The following is a 10,329-nucleotide window of genomic DNA, read 5'->3' on the forward strand; positions in this document are numbered from 1 at the left end:
CTCGATTACAAACTTAGGAAAAAGGACCTATGAACATATGTTTCTCCGAAGTTTTTTAAGCACACATGCTAATATGGCCGGCATATGTAAGATCCAAGCCGTTAGTCAGGTGGGTCACACTTTTATATCCTTAAGTACAAAAAGATTTAGTATGTATCACTTTTCAGAGAACCACATTATGATAAAAGAATTGGTGGCTAAAACAAAATTTCCAGCCATCCATTTATTTTGTAAATTTTGGCCCACCTGATCAGTGAAATGGCCTGATTTTATGTTCATGAGTTATAATCAGTGTGATATAACTGATGGAAGGCATAGATCCTCTACATGTATGTCATATTGGAAGGTGTGGCTGTGATGTATATAAGCAGCGTGCTCGGCGCTTGTGGTTCTAAAAAATCTAGCTTCTTATCTTATCTTAGAACGGTGGAAAAACAAATAATTACTTGCACATGTACAAAAGATAAATACAAGCGAACGGCTAGAATACAATGCTTCTGTCACAATTTATTAAAATTTGGCAACTCACGAGAGGTATATGTGATATGATGTATGTTAATCCAGACCGTCCAAATAGTTGGCATCATATATATTCGATAGAGAAGGGCCTGAAAAATACAGTGATTGGGCGGCCTAAAACATCTTGCTTTTGGATTGGATTTTGACAGCTGGGTCTCTTTGATGGTTCACCAAACGGACATTTAATAATGTCTAATTAGTGTAATGTTCAGTATATTCTAGACCTGATAATGTCTAATGAGTGTAATTTTCGGCCATATGGTTAGGACGGTCCTGATTGCATGCTTTTATGACCGTAGATGAGTTAGGACAATTTAGTGGATTGTGACAAACGCACATTGTATAGAGGAAATGGAGTATTATTATGACTAAATGTTTTAAGTGACCAGTAGGTATGAGAGAGAGTGAGAGTAATAGCTTTTGTTGAGAGAGAGAGAGAGAGTGAGTGAGTAAGAGAGAGCATGTTATAGTGGGTAAGTAATAGCTTTTGCTGAGAGAGAGAGAGAGAGAGAGAGAGGGAGAGAGACTGCATGTTTGAGTGGGTGATTAGCAGTTAGCTTTTGTTGTGTGTGTGAGAGAGAGGATGAGTTGTAGTAGCTTTTGTGGAGAGAGAGAGACTTTTACACTGCATGTTTAGAGAGAGAGAGAGAGAGAGAGAGAGAGAGAGAGAGAGGATATTTACTTACTAGATGTTAGAGGGAGTGAGGGAGTAGTAGGATTTTGTGGGGTGGTTGGGTTTGAATGGCATTCTTGGTGGAGAGGTGTGGAGAAATGGTGGTGAGTGTGGAAAACCACAAGGCAGTGCCAGCGCCCTTCCTGACCAAGACATACCAGCTGGTGGATGATCCATGCACTGACCACATTGTATCTTGGGGTGATGAAGATAACACCTTTGTGGTGTGGAGACCCTCTGAGTTTGCAAGGGACCTTTTGCCCAACTACTTCAAGCACAACAACTTCTCCAGCTTTGTTAGGCAGCTCAACACCTATGTAAGCACCATTCCATTCCATTCCTCTCTCTCTCTCTCTCTCTCTCTCTCTCTCTCTCTCATGTGGTGTTCTTAGACTGTTGTTAGGGACAAAATGAGTTGGGTTTTGTTTTTTATTTGGTTTTGAGGCTTTTTTTTTTCTTCTTTAGGGTTTCTTGTATTTTAATGATTTCAATTGGTTTTTTTTTTTTTTGGTGTTCTTTTGGAGATTGGTTTTGAATTGAGTGTCTTGTTTTTTAATATTATAAGAGGCAGAGATCTTATATGTTTTTTTTATTTTTTAATGGTTTGTGGTTTATGGAGATGGACTTTGAGATTTTTTTCTTTTTCTTTTTGAAGTTTTAGAAATCAAGTTCTCATCATCTCTTTTTCTTTGTCTGTTGATGTTCTTTTGTGGTGGGATTTAAGATCGGTTTGTAGTCATTTTTATTACTAAAATCCATGAAGAAAGTCTCATCATCTCGAGTAGCCCTTATTTTCTTAATTTGCAGTGGAGTCTTGCCATCTCTCTCTCTCTCTCTCTCTCTCGGGTTTTCTCTAATTAGTTTTTTCATTTTTATTTTTTTTACACGCACACACACCCCCCACACTCACGCCGTAGTGGGATTTCACCATCTACGGATACTCGAATCCTTGACCGGGTGTTGAAACCCTTGAGAGTCTACCACTGGAGCAAGAGTAAGCATCCTTCTCTAATTAGTTTATGCAAATAGCCTCTTACATGAATCTTATTGTTTATCTCCTTTCTTGCAAATCAGTGTAAAAGCACTGAGATTATTCAAATGGGTTTTAGTTTAAGTTCTCTGAAAAAGAAAAGGAAAAAAAAAGGGATTCGGAAATGGTTTTTGGAAATGTTCCCACATATATCTTAATAAAGCCTATTCTCAATAATCTTTCCAAGAAGATGGTGCCTGAGATGTTGTTTTCATTGTTCTGACAGCAAGAAGTTCTTTCTTTCATGGTGGTAGGATAGACACAAGTGCATTTCAAACCATTTCTTAAATGGTGGTGACTCCTCCAACACACTCATTACAAACATGTATGTCAAATCCAGACCGTCCAAATGATGGGGCACCATTGTGGATGGATCATTGACCAAAAATCATTACCCATTTTATATCATCCACTGATCTTTGACCAGCAACCTTTTTTAACCATCCATTAGCTAGATGGTCAGAATCATCCGATCAATGCGATAAAATCATGGCCCATGGTTTGATCATGCCCAATCGACATGCACTATGCTAACATGTAGGGTGGATGAATCGCCAACCATCTAAGATCGTGTTCTTTGCTTTTGTTTGATTTTTCATGTTTATGTATGCAGGGATTTAGAAAGATTGTTGCAGATAGGTGGGAGTTTGCAAATGAGTTCTTTAAGAAAGGAAAGAAACATTTGCTATGTGATATTCACAGGAGAAAATCATCTCAAATCCCACCACAGCATCACCACCAGCACTATCATGAATCACCACCCTTGATCAGCTCAGGTGAAATGAACGGTTGGATTGAATCCCCACTACCATCCCCCACACTAGAAACCACTGATTTTCTATCAGCCCTTAGTGAGGATAATCAGAGGCTGAGGAGGAGGAATTCCATGCTCATATCAGAACTAGCCCATATGAAGAAGCTCTACAATGATATCATGTACTTCTTGCAACATCATGTAAAACCAATGCCCTTAGATCAAAGGCCCACCAATCTGGTCCCCAGGCTCATTGAAATGGGCCCTTCTCTTCAGTCCCAGAAACCCCATCTTGGCCTACAAATCAATAGAAATCACGGCGTGGCGGGCCATTCCATTGCACTGTCTGAAGAGCCCAATGGCACCATCAAGCTCTTTGGTGTCCCACTCCACAGCAAGAAGAGATTGCATCCGGAGACGTTCGATCGTGAGGAATCCGGATGTGCGGCGATGATCAACTAGTCTAGATTGATTGAAACCATGATTTATCATCAGATGGTACCATAGCAGGAATTATCAGCACGATTAAGGTTACACAAGCTTCCCATATGTGACAAAATGGCATGCATCAGTGTATTTTCTCTAGTCCATTCATCAGGTGGGCCCCATAGTGAATGTCGTCCAGCAATGCATGTGCGTTGAATGTAGAGCGTTGGTTTACTTATACAGTCATCGATTGTTTTTTGTACATGACCGGCCTGATTCTTGGGCTAGGGCACATCCGTCGCAGGCCCGCCGTAATGTACATCCCAGATCATGTACACATGTGTCATGTTAGCATGTGTGAAGCGTTTCAGTTTGGTTTTTGCCTCATTTGCATGGCAGCGATGGTTAGGTCATGTGATAATCTTTCATGATCAGAGAAGTTATAACTTGAGATTTCTTGCTTAATTGCTCTTTTGTGAAATGGGTCTCTTAATCTCTACCATTAAAAGTCTATTGGTTTCAGCTGATCAACGGTTGATTGATGATTATCAAGTTTTAATTTGTCTTTGAAACACATTGATCTGTTTTTTTCAGACCGAAAGCAATGCAAAACAGTCACATGCAATCGTTGTATTTGAACTTTCAGAGACATGCTTTCTTTCCCGCCAATTTGTCACTTGTGCAGAACATCCAAGCCGTGAAAAATGTGGATCTCTTCATAGGGATCATCTGGAACAAAAACCAGGATGGCTCACTTGTAAGACAGGCTATGCCATCAAAATCAATGGACAGCTGATGGTCTAATCAATGCAGCGTGGTCGACCTAATGAGTGGATTAGTCCCATTTTCACCCCAGATTATCCTTGTGGTGTCACTCATGTTTTACACGGTTTGGATGTTCTACAGAAGTGATAACGGTTGCATGTAGCATCCATGCATATTTAGTCCTGATCTAATGATCAGATTGGAATGCGTGGATGAATCTGAACCGTTGTTTTAAGAGTGCGACCGGCCTAGAGAACAAAACAGAGATTACTCGCCCCGATTCGTCTGGTTTAAGGGCGTGATGGGCCTGGTAGCTAGCTTTGCTGACCAGGGTAACTGAGTTGACTCGGCCGAGTTGACCGGGTTCAGAAGATATTTGTAACCATGATCTGAACCGACCGACCGATAGGCCACCTTACGAATGCCCCAATGGTTCAAAAAAATAGTACTAAAAAGAGGCGTTGTTACTATTGGCAATTTGTAACTGTTGGATCTGGCTTTTGGACAATTGATCTAGAGCTTTCCTGACCGTTCAATAATGATGAGAACAGATGTTAAGAACAGCCAATCATGGAGAGTTTTGAGAAGTAGGTCTCTGACTAGTCAAAGAGGTGATCAAATAACTGGACGATCCGGATCCATTTTTAAAGTAACATCAATGAAGGGTTTGCCTGATTATAATTTTGTACCATTTACAAAATCTCCACTGTTTTTGGGATTTAAAAAGACATTAAAAGGAATTTCCAACATAAGCAATTAAAGGTATTTAGAAAATTTACAAATTATTCGTACTTATCATCAGATGATGTGGTGCTTGAATTTATGGGGTCCTTTCTCTTTCTTGCATGTGTAGCACGGTTCATGCGGTACCCACCTCATGACTTTTTTTCTCTGCATGTAGCACCACCCAATCTTTCTCTTTGAAATAGATTGTGGTGACCCATAGGTGATGTTGGCCACAGTGGGGCCGAACAAGATGTATGTGTTTTACCTGCACTGTCCATTTTGATAGCTCATTTTAAGGGATAAGCTCAAAAATAAAATAGATCAAAAGCTCAAGTGGACTACACCGCAAGAGACTGGTGGTGATTAAACGCTCACCATTGAAAACTTCCAAGGGCCTCAAAAGCTTTGGATTACGATGATATTTGTATTTTCCCTTCATCCAGGTCCATTTGACTTGCCGTAGTTGGATTTCACCACCTATGGGTACTCAAACCCTTGACCAGGTGTTGAAACTCCTAAGAGTCTAGGACCGGATCAAGAGACCTTATCAAAAGGTTGGATGGCAAATAAACATTATGGTGTGCCGTGGTAAGGTTTCGATTGTGGACCTTAGGAAAGTTTCAATGGCAGGTGTCCCTATCCTTACTGTTTCCTATGGTTATGTATGCTTATCATCAGATGGGGGGCCGCCTAAGTTTATGGAGTCTTTTGGTGACAATAGCCAGCCCCCTTTTATTATGTTCTTGCATGTGTAACATGATTCTTAGGACATTCATGCCACTTTCTCTCTTTACATGTAGCACCGCATAATCTTTCTCGAATTGGTGGGGACTCCCTAGGTGGTGGTGGGCACTGTGGTACCCAATGAGATGTATGTGTTTTATCTACACCGTTCATTTTAATAGTTCATTCTAAGGCATGAGCCCAAAACTGAAACAGATCAAAAGCTCAAGTGAACTACCTCATAGGAGACCGTGGTGATTGAATAGTACCACTAAAAATTTCTTGGGAGCCATGAAAGTTTTAGATGAAGATGAAATTTATGTTTTCCCTTCATCTAGGTATTTTTATTTTTATTTTACTTTATCAAAAGGTTGGATGGAAATTAAACAGTACTGTGAGCTGTAGAAAAGTGCCGACGGGGCCTTAAGAAGGTTTCAACGGTGGGTGTCATTATCCCAGTGTTTCATGCTTACATGTGCGCATGATGCTTGAATTCATAGTCTTTAATCCGATCAACCTGCCCTGATCTTCTTTCTTTTTCTTGCATGTGTAACATAGTTCGTGTGGCCCCACTCCACTTTTTCTCTTTGTATGTAGCAGAGCACAATCTTAATTTCTGTGGGAAAGAATTGGGTGATGACCCTTAGGTGGCCTTGGGTGTTGTGGGACCCAATGAGATGTATCTGTTTTATCCACCCCATCCATTTTGGTAGCTCATCCTGTAGCATGAACAAAAAAGAAATGTCGCAGATCAAAAGCTCAAGTGGCCCACACCATAGGAGACGGTGGTGATTGAACACTCACCATTAAACACATCTCACCGGTCACAGAAGTTTTGGATCAAGATGATATTTGTGCTTGACCTTCATCTAGGTCTGATGTTATCCAAAGGTTGGGTGGCACATAAACATTATGGTGGGCCTTGGGCAGGTTTCAACGGTAGGTGTCATTATCCCCACTGTTTCATGTGGTGTGGCCCACATGAGCTTTAGATCTGCTTCATTTTTACTCTCATGCATTAAAATGAGCTGGCAATATGGATGGATGGTGTGGATATAAAATACATACATCGTGGTGGGCCCTACGGCACCCAACACCACCCACCCAATCAGCTTCTCTCTCTCTCTCTCTCTCTCTCTCTCTCTCTCTCTCTCTCTCCTGCCATGATCACTGGTGCAAGTTGACTTGTACCAGATCATGGACCTATTCTATGGGTCCCTTAGATTTTTAAGGAAATCAATTAATGAACATGGATTTCTATCATGATCTGAAGCTCAGGTGGGCCTAGTGGAAAACTTAATTAATTGAAGGAGAATGGTAAATGGTAGGAGTTCAATCAATTTACACGCAGCCCATCCACCTTTTTAATCAGAAACATTCATCTGATGGGTCGCACAATGCAATCCCATGGTGCAAAAGATCCCTTAGGTGGTCGATTGGCCCCCATTGTATCATGCAAACAGGCAAAATAAAAACACCAACGTCCCACACTCGATGCGCAGAAGGCCCTTTACAAGAATTAGAAGTAAGATTTCTTGAATCTATTTTTGTACCAAAAGTCATCTAAAATAAGGCCCATCAGATGAACGGTTCCGATTACCACTTTTTTATCTGCATGTGCAATGGAGGCCCTGAGGACTACACTTCATTGATGGTACATAGAACCATAATCTCATTATTTTCCACACAAAACACTGACCAGTATGCAGTGATCTGTGAGATGAATAAAAAGCATATCAGTTTTTTCTTTCTGTGGTTATCCATCAGCCATTTGAAATCTCTCAAACAGAAGTTTTCAATTCCACTCAGGTGGGCCTGATCGAAACTTCGTGATTTGAGCTTTCCATTCATCATAAAAAGGTGTAGATGAATGGACAAGGAAAGTGAAGCCTTAAAGAGCACATGTCGCCGGACACCCAGCTAATTTACTGCTGGATGTGGGCCCCACATGGCTGCAATCATTTTGGGAAGATCTGGACCGTCACTATGGTGGGGTGCACTGTGGGATGCGAAATTCCAAAAGACCACTATAGTTTATTATTATTATTATTATAGTATCCCTCTGATTGGTGGATTTTCAAATGGACAAATGAAAAAAAGTTATTCAAGGGTCCAAATTCAACTGGAAGATCTATGGACTAAGACGTCCAATCGGCATTGTTTGCACAGGATATCATCCATCCAGGGTATGTCCCACGAGATGGACGGTTCGGATCATCCGATAATGCAGCCATTTGGGCCCCATAGAACTACACATGATGCACACAATGGAAAATGGTAAAGTAAATTGATGTGTATTGGGCCATCATTGCTCCCTTTGTGTTTTACATTTTTCTCAAGTGGAATCTGGACTTTCTTTCCTTTCTGGAAAAAAAAGAAAAGGAGGGCTTAAAGAGGAGAAACAGTAGCCGTTGAAGCGTGTCCAAAGCAAAGGGGAAAAAAAAGGCTGTGAAAAAGATAGAATGATGGGTGGACCACACATTGCTCGGGGAAAGATCACATGCATTCCAACATATATACGGTCATTAGATTGCCATATCTGAATGTGGTCCACCCATGATGTGTACATACAATCCCACCGTACATCTCATTTGCTTCCTTGTGATATCCTTACATCCCAGGAATCATCCTCATCAAAAACCTATATATTCACTTTTGTGGCCCACCTGAATTTTGGCATGGATCGAGTTTTGGTGTGTCCCTTCATCCTGGTGGGGCAAACTTGATGAACGGGCAGGATGACATGTAAACAACATTGTGGTCCCCATTTGGATGTTTTAGTTCTCCTCCTCAAGTTCCCCCACTGTTACCTTTGGTGTGGCCTAATGGGGCCCACCTGAGTTATGGACTGGCTGGATTTTATGATCAACGGTTTAAAATAGTCAGGATCTAATTTTTTTTCCCCAAATCCCCTCCATCCATTGTAAATCCCATTATATAAATGGTTTTGATTATGGAAATATGATCTCAAATCGTAAAGTTATTTTTAAGTCGATCGTGGGGTAAAATAAGAGAATCATGACCATTGAATATTTTCAAATTGTTCATACCTTTGTATGACAGTGACCCACTTGATGATTAGACAGAGAAAATGGGCTAGTCTGGGCCGTTCATCATCAGCCTGGCCAGACACCAGGCCTAGATTTCAAGCCCAATCCTGACCCTTGGGCCAAGTTTAAGGGTCCAGGCCTAGCCCTATAGGCCGGGCCCATTGAAACCCTAGTTGGATGTCACACACATCACGGTGGGCCCCACACAGATGGAACTTATGGTAAGAACCATCCTATTTGAAGCAAGTGATCATTTTCCCACATTGCTTAGCGATTGTGATCTTTTGTTTTTCTTTGTATGAGGTTTTGGAGGATCCTGTACACGAGTTTTCAGTTTCTACAAGTGGGGGCCACAGATGGGCCTTTTAGGAATGGTCCATCTGTGGTGGACCCAACAAATCAGTGATCTGAATTACCAACCATGTGTCCCACTCTTCAGGTTTTGGCTTGATATAGACTCACTACGTACCAGTCTTATATATGCAACTTGTCTGAGTCGACTCGACTCAGTCCGTGCTGATCCAGTTCGGTATCACAAATCACGCGACTCGGACGAGTCAGGCTGATTCAGCCCCTTTCTCCAGCCAGTAGGGACTCGACACAGGGCCAAACGAGTCCGGTTGAGGCTTTTCGTGTATATGCTACCACATCAGCTGCATGGCACATTGATAAGAGATTAGTACTGTTGAGGATGTGGTTGTCAGCTCTTGTTGTACGGTCTACATATGAAGGGAGCATGGGTAAAGAGAGGGTATTATCTTTTGGAGAAATTCTTAGTTAGAGATTTTTCATGAAGAACGGGAGATATGTAAGTTTTGTATTTCTAATTCTTTTGTTTTAATAATGAAAAAAGTTTTGGATTGTTGATCCGTGAACATAAGTACATTGTTGAAATATGTTGAAAAAATTATCTTATTTCTTGCTTATTAACATTTTAGGTTTTGGATATTTTGTGTGGCTCTTTTTTCTTGTAATTTTGCTTTGCTTGTATTGGTTATGCGTAGGTGTTTTTTTTCCACGACAAGTAAATCTCTCCATCATAATGGTTTTTACTATATTGAATTCACGATTCAAGAATTTGTTTAGTCCACTAATTAGGTGGGCCATGTTTAATGAAACAAAAGTACAAATGACAAAAAAAATAAAATAATAAATAAATAAAATAAAATGCTTGAAGTTTTCTACGCCACCATTAGCTTGATGAGCGGACCAACCTAATTTTTAGATGAGAAAGAGCCGTCATATGCACATGATGGATTGTTTGAATATTTCACTTACCTACTACAATACAGGTGTTGCCATAGAAATAGTATGACTGGGCTTAGCGATCCTAGATTTTTTTTATAATATGAATGAAAATATGACTAAAGTAAAGGGTTGGAAATTACGTTTCCTTCTTTTAAAATTTTCTTTCAAAACTGCCTATTTATTTTCTCAGCTAGCCCGCTGTAAATGTAGTTTTCTTGCCCGATTATCTAGCTGACGTGAAGTTTTAGAGACCTTTTGGAAAGAGATATTTTGATATTTTTTCCAAGTATGATGGATGATATATATATATATATATATATATATATATATATATATATATTGTGTGTGTGTGTGTGTGTGTGTGTGTGTGTGCGTGTATATAGGTGTGCTTTAAAATTGCATACATTCCATGCTA

At 40.4% G+C, this 10,329-nt stretch overlaps 1 protein-coding gene across 1 annotated transcript; it reads left to right on the forward strand.

Moving 5' to 3' along the window:
- Nucleotides 1-994: 994 nt before the first annotated feature.
- On the forward strand, nucleotides 995-3,950 carry LOC131227887 (heat stress transcription factor B-4b-like). Its single transcript, XM_058223715.1, has 2 exons — nucleotides 995-1,509; nucleotides 2,836-3,950. The coding sequence occupies exons 1-2, from the start codon at nucleotides 1,261-1,263 to the stop codon at nucleotides 3,436-3,438; spliced, it is 852 nt and encodes a 283-aa protein (XP_058079698.1). The 5' UTR covers nucleotides 995-1,260; the 3' UTR covers nucleotides 3,439-3,950.
- The last annotated feature ends 6,379 nt before the right edge of the window (nucleotides 3,951-10,329 follow it).

This window comes from Magnolia sinica, chromosome 15, assembly GCF_029962835.1.
Source record: "Magnolia sinica isolate HGM2019 chromosome 15, MsV1, whole genome shotgun sequence".
Classification (NCBI taxonomy): domain Eukaryota; kingdom Viridiplantae; phylum Streptophyta; class Magnoliopsida; order Magnoliales; family Magnoliaceae; genus Magnolia; species Magnolia sinica.